Here is a 27,860-nt window from a genome sequence, read left to right as displayed (position 1 = left end):
CCCCCCTCTAGACACCTCTTCTCGATCCCTTTCAATTTTGCTTCTAGTTTTGGTGTTCCATTCTTCATCATTGTCACCTTTGATGGTACAGTTGTCGGCATGACTATTGTTGTCTCCCTGCATATATGCAAAAACAATGTTATTAATGAAACATTTGTAAATTTCTCTAAATTCATGGTAGATATTAAGCTTGTATATCATCAACGTATTTACCTTGTTCATTCTTGTACTTTCTTCAATTGTGAGATCACCATCTGTGTCATTTCCTTCCTCTTGTACCTGTAACATAGAATGTGGGAATTTAATAATGTATTATGTAATACATATATGATGAAATGCATACATAATATTAGACTAAAGTAGGAAATGACCAATACACTAATGGATTATTATTTCATACAATGATTTTATATTTTGGAAATAATATATTTAAAATTAAATCCTTTTCCTTTTATTTGATATTACCTCATTATTGGTTTCTTCATTGTCGGAATCATCATCTATGTCATTTTCTTCCTCTAGTACCTATAAGATGGCGGTAGTTTAAATGAACATCATAGAGCATATTGTTAATAGATATTTAAGGTGGGATGTATTCATCTATAATTCTGTATTGTTTTTTTGAGCTTCGCAGAAGCAACCTTGGTCGCAGGATTTTTATATCCCTCGTTGTGGTTGTCATTTCTGAAATCTTTGTTATATCTTGGATCTACGGTTACATCATTTTCTTCTTATTCTTCTTCTTCTTCTTCTTCTCCTCCTTCTTCTTCTTCATCTTGTACCTATACATAAAATATGTCAATTTAGAACACAATAGAACTTTGTGTTTATCTTAAAAACAATATAGAACAAGTATGTACATTTCTCCTCACTATTGAATTTGATTTTGTTCATAACTCTTCTGAGTTTCTTGTTGGTAGGCCTTCTGACATCTGTCTTGTTTTGTCTGCGGTAATTATTAGAATCATCTTCTATGGTAATTGTATCTGAACTTGTAGCTTGAATGTTTGCTACCTCCTTTTCAAATACATTTTCATTTTTTTCAACGATGTCATAAAATAGTAAAGTAATTTCAAAGCATACCTCATTATTTGATTTTTCTGTAAGAACCTTTTTTTTATTTCGCGAAGCCTTTCTTTTAAAATCCTGCTTACATCTCTTTTGTTTTGTCTCTCCTTTTATCTTCTGCGGAAAAGTTTTTGGCTCTTCCTGTGCATTTTGTTATGTCATAAATAAATAGGCCAAAATCAATTATGAATGCAGATACAGGGAGATAATGTTTTCAATTTGTTACCTCATCATCAGGAGCTTCCGTTTTAACAACTGTTCTAGAAGCAACCGGTCTCACATCTTTTTCATATCTTTTGCTAGACTTCTGTATCTTTGTCCTCCGTTGTTGTTTTTTGTTGGATGATATTGAGGTTTCCTTTCTGCACATATCCTTCTTCTCATCATTTGTTGCATTCTTGGAGGACTGGTTCACCTATAAGAATGAAAATTATTTTTTAACATTTAAAAACAAAAATTGCACACTTGTGAGAGCAAAATCATTAATTAGTGGGAGTACCTCGTAATGGAAATTGTGCATATCAGAATTTGAAGAACCTCGTGTGTCTTGCATTTCCAGTATGCCCTATAAAGAGTGTGCTCATATTATAATTTTATAAGCCATTTAAAATACTCAAATGTGCATGCATACCTCTTCAGCCATTTCATTTGAATTTTCCATCTCAAGTTTGTCATCAACTTCAAAAGTGTAGCTCACTTTATAATTTTCCATACACTCTTCTAGATTCCTTGAATTTAACTTCAGTCGGAATAGGAGTGTTCTGCCATAAAGATTTTGAATAACATCTGGTACCGTGTTGTTGAATCCCTCCTGCTCTAATAGGGTCGACGAAGATATGTTTCCTAAAAGACTCTTTGCTACCTCGTTAAACACCACGAAAGTTGTTGTTGCCGTGCCATCGCGTACCTTCAGTTTAAGTAGGTACCTAATATGATGTTGTCAAGTTATTAGTGGTATATTATTAAAACAAATGGAACCAAAGACAATCTAGTGCACAACATGCTCACCGCTTGTCTGGATTTTGAGCTACTTCATGACAGGAAGTGCAAATGTAGTTATCATGTTCCTTTTTTGTAGCACAAAGCAAAGTTTGCATGCCATGTACCACCAGCCTTTATCTGTTATAATATCATCAATTGTTGCTTTTGTTGTGCATACAAATTCCTATTAAAGAGAAAATATATGAGATTATTACATACTAATGTACAATAAATAAGGTACAATATGATGATCAAGGTTAGAGGGAAACCTTTCTTTGGACATCAGCATATCGCAATTCTATAATTTCCCTCAATGTTTTTCTGTTGTACAACATTTGCTCTTCAATTGTTCCTTGGGTGCTTTCATCGATTCCAATCATAGTTGGAATAACATCTCTTTCACAATACCTATAATAGGTCACAACATGAGCACATAAACTTGTAACTTTAAAGACATGCATAATTGCATTATTATATAGCATACCTCTCAATAATTTGGTCTGCCTCTGGAATTTCAGGGTTGAGGAAGATTTTAGATGCATTTGTTGTGTGTAGTGATAGCCCTGGTAACAAATTATCAGTAATTTGGACTTGAGTTTACACAAAAAGATTCTAGTTCTCACCATTGAATTTTTTGACCAAATTTGAAGTGACAATCACTATTGTTTGTTTGTCCAAAAGACTTTCGTTCACCGTATTTGCTAAAATATCCCCCCATAGCGTGATTTGGATCTTTTCATCTCTGCATGAATTTATTCATCAAAAAGTGATATAAAGATCATCTATGCAATTCAAAAAAATATAGTAATAGAATCACTTACTCTAGTAAAAGGATTTCAATCTCGCGGATGTTTGAAGTTTGAGCCATGCCCGTCCCTTTTATTTTTTGTACTTGCTCTATTGGTTTCATTGCAGTAAGCAATCCAATGACATCTATACATAATCATATTTTAAAATCTAGCTAGTTCGCCAATGCTTGTTCTTCGATATGGATTATGATCATACCTGAGCACTGTTTATCAGTATTCACCCTACTATCCAAGGTATCGCCATCAACAAATTCGAAGTGGTAATTCAAAAACTTTGATTTTCCTTCATCCACTTCCTTCACTGTTGTATCATAAACAAAATTGATTTTGAGATTGTTCTTCAATGGTCGGTATTTTTCATACTCCAAGACTTTGAAGGTCTTAATTATGTATATGGAGTCCTCTTTAATTTTTGATTTAAATTTATTGACCAGTTTGCTCCCAATAGAAGCATGGATCGCATGGCCCTACATAGAAAGAAAAGATCAGCAAACTTTGGAAAGGATAAATTGAAGTTACATTATATATGTAATACTTGCACCCTTTTGTCCAATAAAATTATATCAATGCTAATGAGCTCATTAGTTGATAAGTTAATTGTGTTCCAAAGTCTTAAAACTTTGACTTTGATTGTCCATGTCTCGTTTCATGTAGTCAATGCATTCAATGGTGTATATGCCATAATCTTTGAGGCCCTTTAAATATAAGAACAGAATGGTCATTAGTAAAGTAAGAAATATAATGCATGCACGCAATCCCATTTATTTCTGTAGACTTCTACAGTATATTATCTTCACGTGAAAACTGGAAGCAACATCCATTGCATTAACCTTATGTAGAAGATTATATGAAATAAAAGTAGATGAATCAATACAATCTTATTAACAATTGGTTTTAATTTATGTTTCAGATGGAGCTGATGCCATGACTACAGAAACCCACTATAACATATGAGGCTGATCAAATATGGAAACCATCTATGTATGTTTCTCTGTATCTGTTTTTAGGTGATGAAACTTGTGAGCTAACATGTGAAACCTTTTTATAGTGGCACTACCTACATTATGAATTAAGCATTATTGATCCATTAATAGATCTGATCTACAATAATAGGTATAATATATTTTATGAACAACACCTTATGCACCATCTATGCTTCTCTATATCGCAGCAAGTAATCCCACTTGGATATGTTATACTTGTAGTATGATTCTGGACTTGTATAGTATGTTATTTTAACGTGAAAATACTGGAAGCAACATCCATGGCATTACCCTGGCATTAGCCTTTCATAGGTGAGTAAAAAATATGAACCTGACACCATTAATATAGGAACCCACACGTATATGATTGTAGATAATCAACCTTCGGAGGTAATGGCAAATATTTTTAGATCAGGACTGCCTAGAGTATAATTCGACCATTATTGATCCATTAATAGCTATGATCTATAATTTTGTGCAGATGAAACTTACTTGATGTAGATCGTTTTCTTGACGGAACTGTCTTGTCACCGCTGGCGGAAGACAATTCCCGTTTGCTTGACAGAACTGTTTTGTGGTTGCTATATGAAGATAATTCTGGAGTGGAAGTTTTGGTCGCTGGAAGAAGATGATGTGGGAGGAAGATGTTGCAACCTTTCAGGTCGTGGGGAAGGTCTTATATGGATGGTTGAGTTTCTCTCATCTGCACAATTGAAAGAAAGTTTTTTTGTACGTAGCCTGTACAGATATTTCGTTGGAGTCCTTTTTTAGAAACGTAGAGATATGGTAGTTCTGAATTGTTTCTGTACACCCCATTTGTAGATAGCACGATCGAACGAAAGCTTTTTTGGTAGCAGCCTGGACAGATATTCTGTTTGGAGTTTTTTTTTTGAGAAACGAAGAGATATGGTAGTCTTGATTTGTTTGGGTAAATCCTGTTTGTACAAATGTTCTTCTAGAAACGAAGAGATATGGTACTTTTCATTTGTTTGGGCACATCCTGTACGATCTCTATTATGGGTGTCATGGCCCAAATTGTAAGCGGATATGTTTTTCTGAAACAAAATGTGAAGCCATTGTTGCACGTATGGACCCACCTACTTTATGAAGAGCTAATGGTTATGCTTTGTGGGAAGGTTGGATATATCTAATTATTGTAGGATTTTACAGGACAATTATCTTTATTTTGGTGACCCCGTCAAGTACTTTCTATATATAAATAGATTTGCACTTTCCTTTTTCTTATCTTTCATTTGCATTTGTACAAAGTTTGAATAACAGGGGTATATATAGCTCTAGCTAGCTAGGGTTTAATTTGGTATGTCGTTGGATCAATAACACTGTTACGCTCCGGATAATAATTAGTATAATATATATTAAATCATTTGACCGCTATCGGCGGTATACAAAATAGCTAGACACACACAAAATTTATAGATTAGTTTATCAGCTTGGGCGACAACGACACTTCAGACTGATCTTCTTCCCTCTTTTGTTTGTTTTTGAATAATTGAGCCCATGGTCGTGATTTTTCCTTCTCCAGGGATTACGATCTTTCGTAGGTAATGTAGTCTTCATTCTTCTTTTAACATATGTTTCATCGTCATCAACATCATCTTCCCTCATCGGATCACCGTACTGGTCGTAGTCTTCCTCGTTGGCGACTCCATCCATTCCGGCGATGCTCCTTTTGCTTCTCCTCACGACAACACGGCTGGGATTGATCGGATCAGTTATGAAGAAACATTGTGTCACGTGTTTAGCGTGTACCCATGGCTCATTTTTGGCGATGGCGTTGATGGTACCGCTATCAGAGTCGGGTATACACATGGTAGTGAAATGTCGGTTTTATCTCTGTACATTCTTAGCTCATCTGACACGGAACATCGTCGTGCTATGCAGTCCAGAGTAGTTAAGCTCACATATCTCTTCGACCCTTCCGTAATATCTTTCAATTGCATTTCGTTCATGGCTTCCATCCTCACCCCTGAGTTTTGGTCATCACTATTTATATCTTTATCCTCCGTGTAGAACGTGTATCCGTTGATATCGTATGCTTGATAAGTCGCGAGGTTGGTCGAGGGGCCATGTGCTAAGGCGTATATGAGCGTTCCATTCGGACAACCCTCTTTCGGGGGATTACCCAGAACTCGCTCTTTGAACCAATGCAAGAAAGTGGAGTTGTGCTCTCTAATAACTTCAGTGTCCGTCCTGTGCACCCCACGATCACGGTACTTCTTCGCGATGGTCTGTTTGTGCAGTGTCACAAAATCTTCTAGCACATCTAGGTGTTGTAGCACTACTAAGTTTGCCCTGTCAAGGTCGTTTTTTTGGCCCGAGCGTGACACATTCACATCCCTATGGCCATTGGTGTGACCTTCACCTTCGAGCCTTCCACGGTGCTTGTTGACGGGCAAACCAACAACAAGGTCTCCGGTGCCTACTAGATAACTCTCATAGAAAGAGATGCACTCTTTGGTCAGATATCCCTGGGCTATGCTTCCATCTGGACGGGACATGTTACGGACGAATCCTTTGATGATGCCATTCATCCTCTCGAACGGCATCATGTTGTGCAGGAATGTCGACCCTAGGTCGATGATGTCATCCACGATGTGGACACATAGATGCACCATGACATCATAGAACGCGGGTAGGAAGTACATCTCTAGCTCATTCAGTATGAAAACAATATCTTCCTGTAGCCTATGGAGTTGCTTCACACTGATCGACTTTCGAGAGATAGCATCAAAAAGTGGCATAGGTCAGTAAGCGTCTCACGCACATGTGTGTCCATAATCCCTCTAAGTGCATCCGGGAGTAACTACGTCATCATCACATGATAGTCGTGAGACTTCATCCCACTGAACCTTTTTTTCTTAGTGTCTAGATATCTGCTTACCTTCCCACAGTATCCGGAACTAACTTTGATTCCGGCAAGGCACTTGAACAATTGATCGACCTCCTTCGGATCTAAGGTGAAGCAAGAGGGGGGGCAATAATGTTCTTCCTTCTTATTTACTTTTTTGCCCCTATCTTCCGTCTCCATCTCCGTCTCGGTCTCCTCAGACGACCTTTTACAGGGCATTTGGAGATCTTTCCTAATATTCAAAAATTCCAAGTCTTTTCTTGCCTTCAGCCCATCCTTGGTCCTCTCCGGCATGTTCATCAATGTTCCAAGCAATCTCTCAAGGATATTTTTTTCTGATATGCATTTGATCAAGGCTATGAGGCGTGTCGAGTATGGGCCAGTATTCCAAGTCCCAGAAAACAGATCTCGTCTTCCATACCTTCAGCAGGGGCTCTGGCGCCTTTTTCTTCGTCTTTCCCGGCGAGGGGCACTCTTCCCAGTTCTTTAATAACTTATATATTTATGCACCGCTACGCTTACGTGGAGGACCTCGATGCTCAGCCTTAGCATTGAATAGATCTCCACACTTTCTCCATGGGTCATCCTTATCGAGCCATCTTCGATGCCCCATGTAAACGATTTTCGAAGACCCGCCATGTTTCGATAGCTACAGAGAAGTTGTATCATCCATGCACCTCGTGCATCCGCGATATCCGTGGCACACCAGGCCGGAGAGATAGCCGTAACCAAGATAGTCCTGCACCGTCGTGATCAGCGTGGCTCTCATGTAGAAATACTCTCCTTTGCTTGCACCCCATGTCTTGGCCGGCATTGTCCATAAGGTATGTAGCTCCTCTTTCAGTAACCCAAGATACAAATTTATATCATTTCCCGGTTGTCTCGACCCTTGAATAAGCATAGCCATGTGTATGTATTTTTCCTTCATACACAACCAGGGGGGAGGTTGTACATCCATACAAACACGGGCCATGTTCTATGATTGGTGTTCTGGTTGCCAAATGGATGCATGCCATCACTACTAGCGCCAAGCACGATGTTCCTTGGATCATTTGCGAAAAATCAAATTCAGCATTTAATGCTCTTCACTAGCTAGCATTTGCGAGGTGTCTCAGCTTCGGCTCATCTCCATCATCTGGCTTCACCCTCTCCGCGTGCCACCGCATAAGCTTTGCTTCCTTAGGATCTACGAAATACCGCTGTAGACGCGGAGTGATCGGAAAGTACCATGCAACTTTCTGTGGAGCTTTCTTTCCGGCCTTTTTATATCGTGAAGCATTGCACTTTGGACAGATGGTTTTTTCCGCGTGCTCGTTCCGATATATGATGCAATCATTGATGCATGTGTGATATCTAATGTGTGGTAGATCAAGAGGGCACACGATTTTCTTTGCCTCCTCGACTCTAGTAGGACACAGGCTTCCCGCAGGAAGAACCTTCTTTAGATACGTCAGAAGCTCATCCAAGATTGTATCTGTCCATTTGTTTTTTGCCTTCGTCTTTAGAAATTCTTGTGTGGAACTCAAGCGGGTCACCTCGGGATTCCAACCATCATACAAAGGAGTCATCGAGTCTACCTCCAGTTGTGCCAGTTTGGCCTCCTCTCTAGAAGCAGCTCTATCGCTAGTCGTCTTCTTGTGAAGCAGGTCTCGAACATGCGGGTCCCGCATGGCTGAACTTAGTAGCGATGAAGACGGTGGTGTGTCCGCGTCTTCTCCTCCTTGAACCGCCTCTTCGCCATTGACATTTCCGAGGCCGTCTTCCTCTTTGGGCACATAATCGGTCATCTCTTCGTCTGGTGGCCCCATGTCATTATTTCCTGCCCCGTCGACATCCTCATCATCATCATCTTCACTTATCCACCGAGTTGGCCATGCATGAAACCATGCATGAGCAGGTGCGCCTTGAATGTGCCACCCTCAAAGGGGTCAAGCCTGACTATTCCTTTGCATTTTCGACACGGACATAAAACATCCTTCAGTCTTTTTTCATACATGTCATCCATAGCGGATTACCAGTATCTTTCCACCATCCTTCCATTAACCTTCATGATCACCTGTGCGTGGAGCAAATATTATAACCATGTATATATGCATGCGTGGATCAAATTCATACAAAAATTCGGCATGACCTTCCCTAAACATAGGACATATTGAGTTTGCCCGAAATTCGCCGAAACGAAATTGAATTGACATTTCGGCAAAACATAGGCAACTCATGTCACCCACATTATTTCATCAAATACACAATGTAGGCAACTCAAATTATGCCACACACAATTCGGTATATTCACATATCGCCCATATATATATAGTTTCGGTCCTTATCCACACAAAAACACTTTTTTGCTCACATATGTGTCGAGAGAGATATTGAGCACCTTTCTTCTTAATTAACTAGTAGCTATATATATATATATATATATATATATATATAGCTCTAACTAGCTAGCTAACTCCCCAGGGAGAGAGAGAGCCAGGAAGAGAGTGGGAGGAGAGGGAGACAGGAGAAGAGGGAAGGCATTAATGGAAGGGGGTGGGGGAGGGCAAAGAAGAGGGGGAGGGAGGGCATTAATGGAGGGGGTGGTGGTGGAGGGCAAAGAAAGAGGGGGATGGTGATGGGAGGGCTCTAATGGAGGGGTGTGTTGGAGGGGCAAAGCAGAGGGGGGTGGTGGAAGGGCAAAGAAGAGAAGAAGGGAGGGCTCTAATGGAGGGATGGTGGAGGGGGAGCATTAGAACAAGCAAGGTGCAAGGAAAGGGGGAGAAAGGAAGGGGGAGAGGAAGAAGAAAGGGGAGGAAGGAGGGGAAAGGCGGTAGGTGGCTGGCGGTCATAGTAGTAGCGCGGGGAGCCAAAACACGCTACTGCTATGGCAACTTGCAAAATATCTATGGCTAGTGTTGCACTACCTATAGCGCGGTCTAGAAAAACACGCTACTGGTAAAATGTTATACATAAAAAAATAGCAGTAGCGCGCTTAACTAAACAGGCGCTATAGATCCAAAACTAATAGTAGCGCCGGTTGGACGACCAGCGCTGCTAATATTTATTGACCAAGGGGTGTGGTGTGTTACACTTAGCAGCAGCGTCGGGCTAGGTAACAAGCACTACTGCTAACACATACCAATAGCGCGATTTCTACCCAGCGCTACTACTAACTACTAGTAGCATGGGTCATAAACAAATGCTACTGGTAAAATTCTATCTATAAGCATTTTCCTAGTAGTGCAAGTAGTTCTTCCCACTTATCCAAACACACACTGGTTTTGTAAACATGTGGACGTGGCCCAAGAGCGGTTACCCAACTGTCCTTGACTGTGGACATGGCTATTCGAATAGTTTTACACTCTGCAGAGATTGCACACGTTACCCACAAGATCCAGGGAACTTCCATGTCATCCACGACCCGCGGTACCACAAGTACCCGGGGTAAGCACCCGAACATTATCTTTTCCTTGACAACACTAACAAAGAGTCCACTCGTTGGCCCTTGTCCTCACGATGTACATCATGCGACACTCGAGATCATACCATCAGAGAGGGGACGCAACAGTGTGCCCGGTGTTTGTAAAAATAGCCATAGTTGCCCTACCTGGCACGACTCCATCTCAAGAAAGTACCTCATACCCTCTTGCCACTAGTAATGTGGGCTCCCTGCTAGTATTGACCAAAGTAACCAACAAAGCCCCGTTCCATAAGGGGTATTGTGGTTGTACATGTAAGGTTGGAATAACGGTCGCAACTTAAACCCATCTGTTTTTGAAAACACATTCACACAACTTGCTCCGGTACACCACTTCTTTGTCAAGTGGTTACCTAGATCATCATCTCCCTCGGGCTTTAGTGGCACCCAACGGGGTTTTCGAAAAGTCTTTGGAAATACTTTTGTCTCCATCACCATACATATACCCGTCCCATTTGCATAACATCCACTTTAGCATCCTATCTACTTTCACCGGCATAATCCTCATAGGAAGGTAGGGTCATGCACAATGCAAGTATTAAGAAGGAGGAAATGAAGGCAACCACTACTGGAATCAGGGATTTTGTCGTCTGCCAGTTGTTTGCCGTCCGCTTGCCGATGACAAAGAAGGTCTCTGCCATCAGCTACCAAACAACAGACGGCAATGAACTGGCAGAAGGCAAAGAAGGTCTTTGCCATCTGTCATTTTTTTGCCGTCTGCCGGCAGATGGCAAAGAATCTTTGTCATCTGCCAGCGGACGGCAAAGAGGTGCCACCAGATGCCAGTACAGTGCAACGGTCCACCCCTCTCTTTGCCGTCTGCTGGCAGACGGCAAAGATTATTTGCCATCTGCTGACGGACGGCACAGAGGGGGATATCTATTTTTTGCGGGTAAAAAACACCGTTGCCCCCACCTCCTCTATCTATATACCCTCTCTCTCCGCCCCTGTCCCACAGCCGAGCGCCTCCCGACCCCGCCTCCCTCGGCCCCGCGCCGCTGCGCCACCTCGCCTCCGCCCGCCGGTGCGCGTCGCAACCTCACCGGACCCCAGGAGCCCCGCCGCCTCGCGCTGTCACCTGCGTCGCGTCGTGCGCCGCCACCTCCCCACAAGCTCGTCGCCCCGTCGCGGAAGCCTCGTCGCTGGTCTCCTCGACCTCGAGATTCGTCGCCGCCATGGGAGCGGAGCATCGAGCTCCTCTGCACCCCGCCCGCGTCCCCGCGTCGCCGCCGCCGCCCCACCCTGCCTCGCGCCCGGATCCGGCCATGGGAGGTCCGGCCACTCCGGATCCGGCCTCCTCCTCGCTGGACCTTCTACCTCGGTACGGTGCTCCTCCATGCATACTTACTCTGTTTTTCTCGAGCCATGGTCGCAGTCTGCTGCATGCCAGGCAGATGTACTGATGATCATGGAGGTGACTCGTTCATGTCTGGTCGTGCATGGCAGAGACCTTGCTGATGACGGAGGAGCGGCGGCGCGCCATATGGGCCATCTACGGTAATCTGAAACTCACCATGCCTGGCCTGGACCCTCAATTGTTGCTCCCCTATTGTAGTATTAGTATGTGTCACACAGTGTCAGTTAGTTTCAGTGATGTGACTGAATTCATATTCACTTCAGATGGTCAGAAAGGGCATGCCCACATTTTGCATCAGTTAAATTGCTACATACTGTATTTAACAGCAACTTGCAAGAATATTTTGAAACTCCCCAGGAAAATCGGCCACTTTTCAGTTAACAGTGTGAACTAGTTCTGGATGCGAATAATGGCAAATAGAAACATTGCTGAACTTGCATGCCATGTATACATAGACACAGTTGGTGAAGAATAAAGGCCTCATATAACACTTTTTTATATGCCATTATGTGTGGAAGAATCAAATTAGGCTTTTTGTTGGCTAAATGGCGTCAATAGGATCAAAGTACATGAGAAAGGGTTGCAAGAACATATTCCTCACTACTTAAGGAATGTGAATCTGAGGTTCTGTCAGTTCTAAATGAGATATACTATAGGCATCGATCACTTTCAGTATCTGATGTATAGCAACAATGTTCAGTGTGGTGCAGGAGGACAGATGAGCTCGTGGACGGTCCCAATGCGTCGCACATCACGCCGCAGGCTCTTGACCGGTGGGAGAGGAGGCTGGAGGACCTGTTCGCCGGGCACCCCTATGACATGCTCGACGCCGCGCTCTCAGACACCATCGCCATGTTCCCCATAGATATTCAGGTACCAGATAGCCGGTGCATAATTGTTCAGTCCACATTGTATGATTCTGGTAGAACAGAGTGGTGGTGGATATTCCCTGTCAGCATCAGATTCCCCCGGACCTCACAATCTCAGTGCAAGATGACTAGCTAGGCCTTCGAAGTTGACCAGAAAGTCGATGATTTGTCAAAATTGTTTCGTTTGTCGGCCTTTTATTAGTCTCTGATGCTGTTATTGAGCTGTATGAACTTTTCACACATTGTAGTGGGGGCTTATCCAGTTGACTAGACGCATAATGGGAATCATCTGGTCAAAGATATGTTTAATCAAACTAGGGAAATTATAGAAAAGACTTCTCTATAAGAAATAGTCCTGAACATAGCAAGAACAAAAAACAACTTGGCAACGATCTAGAGGTATAACAGGAATCAGGGGAAGTCTAATTGATTTCATACCTGAAATAGCATTTATGAGAATGTTCTTGGTTCTGGTTAGTATTATTAGTTGAAACTATATTCTGTATATTCTCAAATGACCAACTCTTCGTACATATATCATTAGATTCATCATAAGATATTTCATATATATTTGGTATTGTGGAAACAAACAATTTTCTCTATAAATTTGGTCAAAGTATGTAAAGTTTGACTTTAAAAAAAATTATACGCACTACATTATGGAACGGAGGGAGTATATTTGTGAAACAAATTTTGAAGCAAACCATTGTATTGGACAAAACGAAATTCTCTTTTTAATTATTACCTAGATAAATAAATACATCTCTTGTTCTGATGCTTACTTATTTTCTAGGTTGGTCTTGAATCCCTAAACCTTGGAATTTGCCCAAAGTTGAGTGTTCTACTCATAGAGGCCCCAAATATGTCTATATTGGAGCTGAAGGGCTGTGGTGTCTTTTCTGAGGCTTCAATTAATTGTCCTTGCTTGATATCTTTAGATGCCTCTTTCAGCAGGTTGTACCATGCTTCTGAATCTCTCCTGAACATTTTCAAATCTAAAGCAAACTGCTTAATATTATTTGCTGGTATTAACGGTTTCTGTACTATTTTTTGTTCAGACAGCTTATGGATGATTTGTGGACTTGCCATTGTTACTGGAGGTAGAAGGGGACTAGGAGAGGCTGTGGTAAAATTTTGAGCCCATGGAGATTAGTGGAAGAGGTCAAAGTGATGCTTTTTGAAAATTGGCAGAAGGTGTTTGTTGCTGCTTTGGGCAAGAAAATGAATTACACTTGACATGAGACTTAACAGGATGGAATGGCATACAGAAATAGGGTGTTCCACCAAATTTGAGTTCATTTGGTTAAAGTTGCCAATGCAACTTTTGTAAACCCTAGAAACTCACAGAAATGAACTTGCTTAGATCTAGCTAAGCTAAACTCTCCTCCTTGGTGCACCACTTGGTCCACGAAGTCTGAGATCAAATGGACAAGGTTGGCCATGTAGAGTTGTTCAAGTTTGGTTTTGAACAGAAAGGGTTTTGGGGCACTTTTGTGAACCAAAACAATTTTGATTGAGATGAAACTTTGCAAAATCATCACATTATGCATATGTGACTTGCTATAATTTTTTTTGAATTTTTAGAGAATATTTCCTTTGTAAATATTTCAAAATCTTGAAATGTCCAAAAAGGGGTTTTGATGGATTTTTTCCAATATTTAGAACATGACATGGTGTTGAAACTCTTATATATGGACAATATATGTCCTATGAGTTTCCCTTAATTTTCTCAAATATTTTTGAAACAGTTAAATAATTTTAACCTATTAAAGACCATTTCTGGCCCTAAGAAAAAGCTTTTAAATAAAATAGTAAAATAACTTTTAAAATTAAACTTTTGTGGTTTATGGGAGTCGTATACCTAATAGGAGTTAAATATACTCTTTGAAAGATTTTTCATACCCCAAGTCAAGTACTTGTAGTGCAAACCTCAATTCAAGGTTTTTTGGAAACTAAATTTAGAAAATACTATTTTGCCAAATTATTGTTGTAAGAAAATACTATATTTCACTATACACATGGCATGATCATTGGGAAGAAGTTTGGGGCAAGGAGATGCAGTATAGAAGGTGGAGTTGTGTTGACTTTAAAGAGCACTTGAAAATCACACAGAGAAAACCAACTCAAATAAAAAGCCAAATAATGCAAAAAATTTTGTTGGTCAAAATTTCATGCTTTATTAATGCAAATGACATGTTACAAAATGCAGGGTGTGATAGAGAAGGGGCAATGTTACTATCCTTTTTACACACTTGTGCTTCAAAGTTGCATCATGATCTTCATGATAGAGAGTTCCCTATGTTATCACTTTCATATACCAGTGGGAATTTTTCATTATAGAACTTGGCTTGTATTTTTCAATGATGGGCTTCCTCAAATTGCCCTAGGTATTCGTGAGCAAGCGAGTTGGATGCACACCCACTTAGTTTCTTTTTGAGTTTTCATAAACTTATAACTCTAGTGCATCCACTGCATGGTAATCCCTACTCACTCATATTGATATCTATTGATGGGCATCTTCATAGCCCGTTGATACACATAGTTGATGTGAGACTATCACCTTATTTTTGTCTTCTTCATAACCACCATATTCTATTCCATCTATAGTGCTATATCCATGGCTCACGCTCATGTATTGCGTGAAAGTTGAAAAGGTTTGAGAACATAGAACGTATGAAACAATTCCGTGGCTTTTCATCGGGGTTGTGCATGATTTGAATATTTTGTGTGATGAAGATGGAGCATAGCCAGACTATATGATTTTGTAGGGATAGCTTTCTTTGGCCATGTTATTTTGGGAAGACATAATTGCTTTATTAGTATGCTTGAAGTATTATCGTTTTTATGTCATTATTAAAGTTTTGTTTTGAATCTTATGGATCTGAACATTCATGCGAGAATAAAGAAAATTACAAGGATAAATATGTTAGGTAGGATTCCACATAAAAAATTATGTTTTTATCATTTACCTACTCGAGGACGAGGTGGAATTAAGCTTGGGGATGCTCGATACGTCTCCAACGTATCTACAATTTATGATTGTTCCACGCTATTATATTACCTGTTTTCGATGTTTTAGATGCATTAATATGCTATTTTTATTATTTTTGGGACTAACCTATTAACCTAGAGACCAGCACCAGTTCTTTTTCTCCTCTATTTTGAGTTTCATAGGAAAGGAATACTAAACGGAGTCCAAACAGAATTAAAATTTCACGATGATTTTTCTTGGACCAGAAGACACGCACAGGACTTGGAGACCAAGTCAAGAACCCTTGGAGTAAACGACAAGACAGGGGGCGCGCCCTAGGGGGGACGCCCCTAGGGCTTGTGGCCACCCTGAGGGCCCCCTAATCTACTCCTTTCTCCTATATATTCACATATATTCAAAACCCTCAGAAGCATCAATGAAAACACTTTTCCACCACCGCAACCTTCTTTACGCGTTGATGTCTACTACACAACTTTTTCTTGTAGACTTGTGTTGGCCCCCCAAGCGCAAAGTTTTGTAGGACATTAGCAAATTTTCCTCAAGTGGATGACCTAAGATTTATCAATTCACGTAAGGCATATGATGAAGATGGTCTCTCTCAAACAATGCCTCAACCAAATAATAAAAAGTCTCTTGTGTCCCCAACACACCAAATACTATGGTAATTTGTATAGGAGCACTAGTTCAGCGAAGAGATGGTGATAAAAGTGTAGTAATGTTAGTAGATACTGATTTTTGTAATAAGAACAATAAAAAACAGCAAGGTAGCAATTGATAAAATGGAGCACAAACGGTATTGCAATGCTTGAAAATGAGGCCTAGGGTCCGTACTTTCGCTAGTGCAATCTCTCAACAATGCTAATATAATTGGATCATATAACCATCCATCAACGTGCGATGAAGAATCACTCCAAAGTTCATATCTAGCGGAGAACATAGGAAGAAATTGTTTGTAGGGTACGAAACCACCTCAAATCTATTCTTTCCGTTCGATTTATTCAAGAGTTCATACTAAAATAACACAAAGCTGTTATTTCTATTCAATCTATCCAAGAGTTCATACTAAAATAACACCATATGATACACATCAAGTAACTCTAATGTCACCTAGATACTCTAATGTCACCGCGAGTATCCGTGAGTTGATTATACGATATGCATCAAACAATTTCAGATTCATAATACTCAATCCAACACAAAGAACCTCAAAGAGTGCCCCAAGATTGCTACCGGAGAAACAAAGACAAGAACGTGCATCAAACCCCATGCATAGACTACCCCAATGTCACGTCAGGAATCCACGAGTTGAGTGCCAAAACATATATCAAGTGAATCAATATGATACCCCATTGTCACCACGGGTATTCATAGCAAGACATACATCAAGTGTTCTCAAATCCATAAAAGTATTCGGTCCAATAAAACAAAATCTCAAAGGGAAAACTCAATTCACAAAAAGATATAGAGGGGAAAACACCATATGATCCGACTATATTAACAAAGCCCGCGATACATCAAGATCGTGGCATGTCAAGAACACGAGAGAGCGAGAAATTAAACACATAGCTACTGGTACAAATCCTTAGCCCCGAGGGTGGACTACTCCCTCCTCATCATGGTGGCCACCGGGATGATGAAGATGGCCACCGGTAATGATTTCCCCCTCCGGCAGAGTGCCGGAATGAGGTCTAGATTGTTTTTTCATGGCTATAGAGGCTTGCAGCGGCCGAACTTCTGATCCAGGGTTATTTCTGATATATTCTCTATTTATAGGATTTTTTGGCGTCGGTTTCACGTGTAGATGGGCCTCGTGGTGAGCACAACCCACCGGGGCGCGCCTGGCCCCCCTAGCACGCGCTGGTGTCTTGTGCCCTACTCCTTCACCTGTTGATCCTTCCACAAAGCTTTGGGGGTCTCTTTTGTTCCAAAAAAATTGTGAAAAAGTTTCAGCTCACTTGGAGAACTTTCATTTCTGCACAAAAAGCAACACCACGGTACTTCTGTTGAAAACAACGTTAGTCCGGGTTAGTTCCATACAAATCATACCAAAACTATATAAAATTATTGTAAACATGGCATGAATATTTCATAAATTATAGATATGTTGGAGAAGTATCGGCATCCCTAAGCTTAATTCCTACTCGTCCTCGAGTAGGTAAATGATAAAAGAAATAATTTATGTAGCGTGAATGCTAGCAAAGTGAATAAAAATAAAAAATGCATAAAGTAAATATATAGGCCCTTCGCAGAGGGAAGTAGGGATTTGTAGAGGTGCCAGAGCTCAGAGCTTAAATTGAGAGATAAAAGATTTTGGGAGGCATATTTTTCCCGTCAACGAAAACGACCGAGTAATTCCCAACACTTTCCATGCTAGATATGTCATAGGTGGTTCCCAAAAAGAAAATAAAGTTTATTCCTTTTTCCACCATTCTTTCACAATCCATGGCTAGCCGTATCCACGGGTGTGCTCCATACCAACACTTTCCAAGGAATTTATTATTTGACAACATAAAGTAAATTTCTTTTTCATTTCGAGACTGGGAATCCCTAATACTTTGTCGTACTCTCGTTCAACGAGAAGTGAATAAAAACTCATGCTAAGAATAACACATCTATCATGGAAAATAGTGGCCACCTCCTGCCGCTTCATGAGCGGTGCGAGCACACAAAAAGGAAATTTATCTTGAAAATTAGAGATGGCACTTACAAATTTGCTTAGAATGGCACGAGAATACCGCACATAGGTAGGTATGGTGGACTCATGTGGCAAAACTGGGTTTAAAGAGTTTAGATGCACAAGTGGTATTTGTACTTAGTACAAGTGAAGGCTAGCAAATAGATTGAGAAGCAACCAACAAATAAACGAAAATTCACATAAACGAGCATTGAGCATAACTAACACCGAATAATGCACCACAAGTAGGATGTAATTTCATTGCATCACTATTGACTTTCGTGCTTGCATAGGGAATCACAAACCTAAACACCAATATTATTACTAAAGCACAATTACTCACCAACATGACTCACATATTATTATCTCTGTATCACAAAACTATTGCAAGGAATTAAACTTATCATATCCAATGATCTACATGAAAGTTTTTTTTATTATATCCTTCTTGGATTTTCATTATATTAGGACCAATTTCAAGGCTTGTGCAAATTTTCATCACTATTATCAACTCTCGAAATATTATTAGTGAAGCATGAGAGTGTTTGACAAACTACTCCAAAAAGATATAAGTGAAGATCAAGCCAGTAGTTATGTAAAAGGGTAGCTGTTTGAGGACTCTCTCATATTTAAAAGTTTCAGATCTAAGTATTTTATTAAAACAACAAGCAAAATAAAATGAAATTACATTCCAAGAATGGCACACATCATGTGAAGAAACAAAAACTTAGGCTCTACCGAGGCTAACCGATAATTGTTGATGAAGAAAAGTGGGATGCCTACCGGGGCATCCCCAACCTTTGATGCTTGAGTCTTTATGGAATATTATCTTGGGATGACTTGGGCATCCCCAAGCTTGAGCTTTGGTGTCTCCTTAATTACTTTTATATCACGGTTTCCCTAAATCTTAAAAACTTCATCCACACAAAACTCAACAAGAACTCGTGAGATACATTAGTATAAATCAATGCAATACCTTTTCATTCTCTACTATAAAAAACCACTAAAATTACAATTTAACATTTCATACTAAATGCATCTGCATATTTAATACTCCTATCCTCAAATAGAATCAATAAACAAGCAAACATATGCAAGCAACGCAATCATAACAGCAATATGTCTAAACATAACAGTCTGTAAAGGATGAAGTAAGATCCAATCTTATTCAACTTTAAAAACTCTGAACAATTACCACACTATAGAAAATTTATGATAGCTTATTGTGCAAAAAGTTTCAATATTTTATCACATTCTTAATTTTCTAGAGAATTTTTGCAACAGCGATAAACTTTCTATTTTGAAACAGCAACTCATATACTTGCAAAATAAGCATGGCAAAGGCTATACTTGAAATTTGTATGGAAGTAAAATATGCAAAACATTATTATAGATAGCAGCAAGAAAATACAACTAAAATAAAATGACACTCCAAGCAAAACACATATCATGTGACGAATGAAAATATAGCTCGAAGTGGGGATACCGATAACGTTGAAGACGAAAGAGGGGATGCCTTCCGGCGCATCCCCAAGCTTAGTTGCTTGGATCTTCCTTGAATATTACCTTGGGGGTTCCTTGGGCATCCCCAAGCTTAGGGTCTTGTCACTCGTTATTCTCCTCATATCGATATCTCACGCAAAACTTTGAAAACTTCAATCACACAAAACTTAATGGAACTTCGTGAGATTGGTTAGTATGATGAAGAGCAAATCATTCACTTGGGTACTGTCAAGACAAGATTCATAATTGTTCTCACACAATGCCTACTGTAACTTATCATTTCCATAATTTATATTGAGAAATATAAGCCATAGAAACTAGTAAACAAGCAAACTATGCATTGAAAACATAATCTATCAAAAACACAACAGTCTGTAGTAATTTGAAGTTTGACCATATTTCTGCAAATCTAAATATTCTGAAGAATTAGAACAACATAGAGAATTTGCCTATCAATCATCTGTAAAAAATTTAGATCAAAATCACATTCCAGTGAATTTTAGAAATTCCTGGACTGGGCGCAAAAGTTTCTGTTTTTGCACAAAATCAAGTCAACTATCATCCACACTATCCCAAAGGCTTTACCTGGCACTTTATTGAAACAAAAGCTATAAAACATGATTACTCAGTAGCATAATCATGTGAACACAAAAACAGTAGGTAAAAGTGTTGGGTTGTCTCCCGACAAGCGCTTTTCTTTAATGCCTTTTAGCTAGGCATGATGAGTTCAATGCTGCTCGCATAAAAGATAACGATTGAAACATAACAAGAGCATCACGAATCATAAGTTCCTCTCTCATAATAATTTTCAGTAGCACCATGAATAGATTCATCAATATAACCATCACATAAAGCAATCTTTTCATGATCCAAAATCAAAGAAAAATTATTACTCTCCATATAAGCAATTTTATTCTCATTCACAATAGTGGGAATATCATATGAAACTCGAATACTAAAAATTGTGTCGGTGAGAACGACACCTATGGGATCACAAGAATCCCTACTACGGTCGGTGGGGCGCGAGGTCGTGAGAAGAGCAGGTTTAACAGGTAGCACACGGATCGTTTACCCAGGTTCGTGCCGCGAGGATGCGTAAAACCCTAGTCCTGCTTTGGTGGATGTATTGAGTGTTTTTGAGCTCTCGAACTAGCTATGGTGGTTGTGCCATTCAAAAGAGCCGAATCCCCCTCCTAGTCGCCTCGGACCTCCTTTTATAGGTAAAGGGGTTGCCACAGTGGCACACAGGAGGTGGAAAGGTCTATAGTGCGCGAGCTTATCGCACATATTACAGGACAAGACGCATTTAATGCGTCTGCTTAGGTGTCCCTTAGTTTATTGGGGACGGGAGCGAGGCCCGTCCCGTCCGTCACCGCCCTCCTCGCTTCGACACACATCCTGGCCAGCGATGCATGTGGTGCCATGTAGGTAGGTAGGCAGCTAAGGTGGCGTGGTGGTAGGGTCTTCGCGAAGATCTGCATGCTGCCACGTAGGCACTTGCTGAGTTGGCCTAGGAGCCGCATGTTGCCACGCAGGTGCCTACCCAGCTGGTCAGGCTAGCAGCTGCATGCTAATGGTGGTGGAAACTTGGCTGGTGCGGGCCTGGCAGTGGCCCCCCTGATGTCCTTGGCAAGGGCCTTGCCGGGGGCCCGGCAAGGGTCTTGCCGTGGCGCGCAGTCGTCCCCGACAAGGATCTTGCCGGGGGTCTTGTGGCTTTCCTCGGCAAGGATCTTGCCAAGGATCATTGTCTTCTGATCCTCATCTGATCTCATATACCTTTGGTGTTGACAAAGATCTGCATGCCATTATGGAGGTGCCTCCCGAGCCCTAGTCCCAATGTAGTTGGTTGGGTTGGAACCCGTGGGCTCAAGTGTGGCTCACTTTGTTGGCGTTGGGCGTGCCGCCCCGGCAAGGCTCTTGCCGGGGCTGCCGAGGCTGCCCCGGCAAGACCCTTGCTTTGCCCTTCTGTCCTTTGTGTCTTTGGTCTTGGCGTTGTCTTGTCGGTCTTGGGCTTCGGCTTCCCTCCCTTGCTCTGCTACGTGCGGCTATGGCGCGCGACTCCGACTGCACGTGCACAAGTAAAGGGGTACAAAGGAGTGCCCCTACTTTTGTACACCGACAGGAGCCCCCGGGCTTGGGCCACACATAAGCGTGATACGTTGTTGGGCCAGGCCCAAAACAGTGCATGGGCAGGCGGGGCGGATTTTTACTGCAGTAACTCTTCGTCCGGTGCGCTTCCCCACGACCCGCGTTGATCGCGCGATGTGGAGGGGCGTGCGTGACGTGGGGGTCATGCATGGGGCGGTTCCCACACTCATGCGTCACATCACAGTTAATGGGAAAGGAGGTGGCCTGCGCCTTCCCCGTAAAAAGGAATAACCGCGGGCGCGCTGCTCACTTTACCCCTTTCCCTGCGTCTTCTCCAATCTCAGAGCCGCCACCCCCTTTCTTCCTCCTTATCGAGATCTCGCCTTCTCTTGCCGCCATTGTGCCTTTGCTATCCTCCACCCCCTGCTTCACGCAGCCGCCATGGATCCCAAATCCACCAAGGGCAAGGGAGTGGCCAAAGGTGCCGGGGCGACGGAGCCGCCGGATAGTGCGTTGGCGGCACAGCGGACGCAACTCTCCTACTTCCCCTCGACGGTCGACGTGTTCGAGCTCCGGGAGGCCTTCAAACCCCTGTGCGGGTGAAGACAAGGGGAGAGACGACGGGGCATCCAGCCACGCACGTCATCCCCACCAACTGCGCCGAGGCTGCCCCAAATCGGTACCCTTTTTTTGTCGACTACTTCTCCTGCGGGCTCTGTCCCCCCTTCTCCGATTTCTTCAATGACGTCATGCACACCTACGGCTTCTAGCTTTTGGATTTTACTCCGAATGCCGTGGCGTGCATGGATCTTTTCGCGCACCTCTGCGAGGGCTTCGCCGGGGTGCATCCCAATATGGCGCTCTTCCGCCAGTACTTCTTCGCTCGGATCCAACTGGGGGGGGGGGGGGCGCCATTTCTTGTTGTGTCGCTTGGATCCCACGGGCCAAGGGGGCGTACCTGGAGGGCGCCATGAAGGAGAGGTGGGAAGAATGGTGGGGCCGGTGGTGCTGGATTGAAGAGAAGGATCCACCAGCATCCTGCGAGGTTCGCCAGGCGCCGCCGGTCCGCAAAAGCGATTGGAGCGATGTCGGTGTCAACGACGAGAAGCTCACAATCACCACCACCAGGATCCTTTGGCTCACCGAGGCCGGGCTCACCCTTGAGATGATCGGGGAAGACTTCATCCGCCGCTGAATTGCTCCACTGCATAACAAGGGGAGGCCGGCCTGGCTCTTAATGAACGCCGCTGACATCATGAGGCTTCGCCCCGGCCTCGACCACAACTTCACGGTGATGGGGCATGCCCACTTCTGCCAGCGGCTCTTCGAGCTCGACGTGAATCACGATGGCGAGGTCGAGCGGACCGGCAAGGCCACGAGGGCCGCCACGAAGGCCGGCAAGGTCGCCAAGGGGCCCTTGTTCAAGTTGCCGATGGGAGTGGTTCCGCTGAGCAACAACTCAGGCCAGACCGACATCATCGCCATGATGCCGGACTTCAACGCGCATTGCCTTGACCCGAGCTGGGTCGAGCCGGAGGAAATTCAAGTGCAGGAGTTCTTTGACACCTTGAATGAGGGGTACGTCACCGCCGAGCCGTGGCTCGTCCAGGACACCACCCAGGCGGAGCTGGACTACATCGCCGCCAGGACGACGGAGGCGAAGCTCGCTGTCGGTGTCAAAACCGGCGGATCTTGGGTAGGGGGGCCCAAACTGTGCGTCTAAGGCTAATGGTAACATGAGGCAGGGGACATGATGTTTTACCCAGGTTCGGGCCCTCTTGATGGAGGTAAAACCCTACTTCTTGCTTGATTGATCTTGATGATATGAGCATTACAAGAGTAGATCTACCACGAGATCGTAGAGGCTAAACCCTAGAAGCTAACTTATGATGATTATGATTGTACTTGTCCTACGGACTAAGCCCTCCGGTTTATATAGACACCGGAGGAGTCTAGGGTTACACAAAGTCGGTCACAAAGAAGGAGATCTAATATCCGGATCGCCAAGCTTGTCTTCCACGCAAAGGAGAGTCCCATCCGGACACAGGTCGAAGTCTTGAGTCTTGTATCTTCACGGTCCAACAGTCCGGCCAAAGTATATAGTCCGGCTATCCAGATACCCCCTAATCCAGGACTCCCTTAGTAGCCCTTGAACCAGGCTTCAATGAAGATGAGTCCAGTGTGCAGATTGTCTTCGGCATTGCAAGGTGGGTTCCATCTCCGAATACTCCAAAGTACCTGTTGTAACAAACAGTGTCCGGCTTCCCATCAATGTTGTACTCCTCGGCTTCTGTGCTTCAATACTCCACGTGTTGAGCGAATACGAGGAGCCAGAGCATTTTTACATTTGCCACCCCGACCCTGCAGGCAAACCGTCTATTTGAAGAGACGGGGATCCTCAGATCCAAATCTCACCTTTTTCCCTTGAGCAAGCATCCAACAGAGCGCATCCAGGAAAAACCATTCCAACATGGCCGGTCGCCGCAGCTCCTCTTCTCGCTCCATTAGCTCTAAGCCAGGTGATTGGGAAGAATGTTCTGTTCCCCATAGCCGTTTAGTAGAGTTGCAGATCCTAGGGTTTCTTCCACCGGCGTTCATGGTCCCCGTCCGAGCCGGTCTAGCCACCTGCGGGGAGCAAGCGGAGAGATCTCCTAACCCATCTCAGGGGGAGCGGGTATGCCTCATCCCATATTTGCTAAGAGGCGTCGGATTTCCAATCCACCCACTCCTTCGCAGGCTCCTAGAGTTCTACAACCTCCAGTTGCACAACTTCACCCCTGCCTCCGTGCTGCACATCGCAGGATACGTTGCCCTTTGTGAATTATTTCTGGGCTGCAAGGCTCACTTCAAGTTATGGAAGAAGTTATTCTGCCTCATCCCTCGCAATCAGGGGGAATCCATATATCAAGTGGGCAGAGCCGAAATATGGCGCGTCGCGTAGACCGGATACTTGTCCGGTACTCCAAAGAAGGCATCTGAAAACTGGCCCTCGGAGTGGTTTTATGTTGATGACGTTCCCCTTCAGGATCCAATCTGGACGGGCCTCTGTGAGTTTAATAACGCTCCGCTGAAGAAATGCCGAAGTTGGCGCCCTCGGAGCCCTCAGGAGGAAGATACCAGAGAAGTCCACTTCCCGATGAGCAGGATAAAGACACTGGCCCAATCAGGACTGACAATAGTCAAGGTTATATTAATATGCATAATGCAGGGGGTGCAGCCACTTCAATATAGGGGGAAGCCTATGTGGCACTTCAACGGGGAAGACGACGCCACCCGCTGTGGTCGTAAAGATCCAGACTCCGCCACTGCTCTGGCGAGAATACTATCTGATTTATATAAAGGAGAAGAAGAGGAGTTCCTCTGTATCAAACCGCGGGATGGATTTTCCATGTACAACCCCCCAAGCTGGGTGAGCCGTTACTCTTTACTCAACTTTATCCATCTTGCGCCCTTCATCAGTGTCATTTATCTTGATATTTCTGAGCAGGACCTGAGGAGGGCCGTAGAAGAGTTCAACAGCCCCTCTCCACCGCCAGAGGACCCCGGTCGGGCCTTCGATCCCGGACTTGAAGAAGATCCGGATATATCTGTGGAGCTTGTTGACGTGACATTTTATCAGGCCAGCTGCGATGGCGCCTTGGTGGCTATTATCGCGACTATCCTGGACTTCTCCCTGCGTCGCGTGTAAGCAAAGCTGAAGCCTTATCCTCTGAAGAGGATTCCTTTCTTATACCATGCCTTATGCACAAAATATCATATTTTTGTAGAGACGACCATTGGAACACGGCGCCGAGCCCCTGGGGGCTCGTCAGCAAAGGGCGTCCGGGCCAGGCAGGCTCAAGAGGAAGGTGGTTAGGGTTGAAACACCGTCACAGAGGTATAGTTAAAATTTACTTTCTAATTATGATGTTTGAAATGTAACAGCGTCCATCGTGTCCTGGCAGAAAGAGTAGTCGCCGGACTACATCCGGAGATCCTGCCGATCATGCCTCCACCAGCCAGATTCCAGAACTGGCTTCGAGGGAGGAGCCAATGCGGGGCCGATGCCGAATTGTCCTCCGACAGAGGATGCAGATAGGCTCTCCGCCACAAACTCCGAAGTAGAGAGTGCCATGAATCACCGGCGCCGACGGGCCGTACTTTGCAATAGTATCTTTTCCGAAGAGGCATTCAATGCTTTCAATTCGGGAGACGCATACATTCGAGCTTCCCAAGACGGGCTCGTCCGAGCGTCAGACCAGTGTGTGAAAGATATACGGGTAAGAAAATTTGATAAGCATGTATAGCAGTAGCCCCTGAGACTTGAAACAGTTGGAACAACTAATTTAAGGATCATTTTATGCACAAGTTCTTGTAGAGAAGAATACCCATTTGTCTCAAGAGTTGGAGGAGTGCAAGACCCAGCTGAGGGCCGCAGTTGCCAAACTAGAGGAATCCCAGAAGGCCTCATCTGGTAACATTTGTCTTAATAGAGAAATTTTAAGGAAATATACCAGTTAGTAATTGGCTTGCTTTATAAGTCTAACAGAAAATTCTGCAAACAATCCCGGAGAGAATCCGGAGATCGTAAGAGATAGTGAGTCACATCTCCAAAGACAGCTAAAGGCTGGCGAGCGTGTGCTTACGCAGGTTAGGCAGGAGAAGAACAATCTCCAAGATGCCAACGTCCGGCTGGGCGTCGAATTAGCAGATGTTCGAGCTCAGCTGGCGGACTCTGTTAAGGAGAACAGGAGGCTTCGTCGCGGCATTTATGGTAAGTGCCTAAACGAACTGCAGTACAGTTCAGCGAGGAAGCATTTTAAAAGAGTTTATATCTGTAGGTATGCTGACGGGCCGTCCTGAAGAGGAGATGCCCGGGTCCGCAGGCGATTTACTGCAAGATCTCTCACAACTGCACGAACGAGTTTGGCAGGTGATGCAGGGTATTGCCCAGTCCTTGTGGCCATCCACTTCCCTGCCAGGAGGCATGGGGGAGCTCGTGGATATGCTCCAAGGAGCACGGCGGCGCTTCCGATTGTGGAAGGTATCAGCCTGCTGACAAGGTGCAAGGGAAGTGAGGGAGTCCTGGATTAGGGGGTGTCCAGATAGCCGAACTATCACCTTTGGCCGGACTCCTGGACTATGAAGATACAAGATTGAAGACTTCGTCCCGTGTCCGGATGGGACTTCCCTTGGCGTGGAAGGCAGGCTTGGCGATACAGATATGTAGATCTCCTACCATTGTAACCGACTCTGTGTAACCCTAACCCTCTTTGGTGCCTATATAAACCGGAGGGTTTTAGTCCGTAGGACGAACAACAATCTTACCATAGGCTAGCTTCTAGGGTTTAGCCTCTTTGATCTCGTGGTAGATCTACTCTTGTACTACCCATATCATCAATATTAATCAAGAAGGAGTAGGGTTTTAGCTCCATCAAGAGGGCCCGAACCTGGGTAAAAACATCGTGTCCCTTGTCTCCTGTTACCATCCGCCTAGACACACAGTTCGGGACCCCCTACCCGAGATCCGCTGGTTTTGACACCGACATTGGTGCTTTCATTGAGAGTTCCTATGTGTCGTCATCTTTAGGCCCGATGGCTCCTCCGATCATCAACAACGATGCGGTCCAGGGTGAGACTTTTCTCCCCGGACAGATCTTCATATTCGGCGGCTTCGCACTGCGGGCCAATTCGCTTGGCCATCTGGAGCAGATTGAAAGCTACGCCCCTGGCCATCAGGTCAGATTTGGAAGTTTGAACTATACGGCTGACGTTCGTGGAGACTTGATCTTCGACGGTTTCAAGCCACTGCCAAGCGCGCCGCACTGTCATGATGGGCATGATCTAGCTCTGCCGCCGGACAGTGCCCTGGAGGCCACACAAGTGTCCGCTCCGACCCTTAGCTCGGAGCCGACTGCGCCGATCGAGGACGGGTGGCTGGACACCGCCTCGGGGGGTGCGATCTCTATGACGATTGAGCCGAACACCATCCCTGTCATTTGCAAGGCTCGTGACTCCAAGGTGCCGGACTCCTCTCCGGACTCCGAACCTTCCGTGCCCCTGCCAGTCGAATCCGATTGGGCGCCGGTCATGGAGTTCACCACCGCAGACATCTTTCAGCACTCGCCCTTTGGCGACATCCTGAACTCACTAAAGTTTCTCTCTTTATCAGGAGAGCCCTGGCCGGACTATGGTCAGGAAGGTTGGGATGCGGACGACGAAGAAATT

The 27,860-nt window shown here is 43.7% G+C and overlaps 1 protein-coding gene and 2 long non-coding RNA genes across 3 annotated transcripts; 1 reads left to right on the top strand and 2 right to left on the bottom strand.

Moving 5' to 3' along the window:
• Window positions 1–2: 2 nt before the first annotated feature.
• Window positions 3–750, bottom strand: LOC123134202 (uncharacterized). Its single transcript, XR_006465572.1, has 4 exons — window positions 642–750; window positions 466–525; window positions 214–279; window positions 3–117 (listed from the first exon to the last, which is right to left on the bottom strand). It is a non-coding gene; the product is annotated as an uncharacterized lncRNA (long non-coding RNA).
• A 1,215-nt stretch (window positions 751–1,965) lies between these two features.
• On the bottom strand, window positions 1,966–2,613 carry LOC123134201 (uncharacterized). Its single transcript, XR_006465571.1, has 3 exons — window positions 2,534–2,613; window positions 2,319–2,457; window positions 1,966–2,233 (listed from the first exon to the last, which is right to left on the bottom strand). It is a non-coding gene; the product is annotated as an uncharacterized lncRNA (long non-coding RNA).
• An 8,175-nt stretch (window positions 2,614–10,788) lies between these two features.
• LOC123139250 (phytoene synthase 2, chloroplastic) lies at window positions 10,789–13,915 on the top strand. The gene is made up of 6 exons (XM_044559046.1): window positions 10,789–10,858; window positions 11,000–11,491; window positions 11,617–11,667; window positions 12,228–12,400; window positions 13,190–13,350; window positions 13,455–13,915. Exons 1-6 carry the CDS (start codon window positions 10,789–10,791, stop codon window positions 13,498–13,500), a joined length of 993 nt encoding a protein of 330 aa, XP_044414981.1. The 3' UTR covers window positions 13,501–13,915.
• The last annotated feature ends 13,945 nt before the right edge of the window (window positions 13,916–27,860 follow it).

The sequence above is a fragment of the Triticum aestivum genome, chromosome 6B (assembly GCF_018294505.1).
Source record: "Triticum aestivum cultivar Chinese Spring chromosome 6B, IWGSC CS RefSeq v2.1, whole genome shotgun sequence".
NCBI lineage: Eukaryota > Viridiplantae > Streptophyta > Magnoliopsida > Poales > Poaceae > Triticum > Triticum aestivum.
This window is presented reverse-complemented; position numbering and strand designations above follow the sequence as displayed.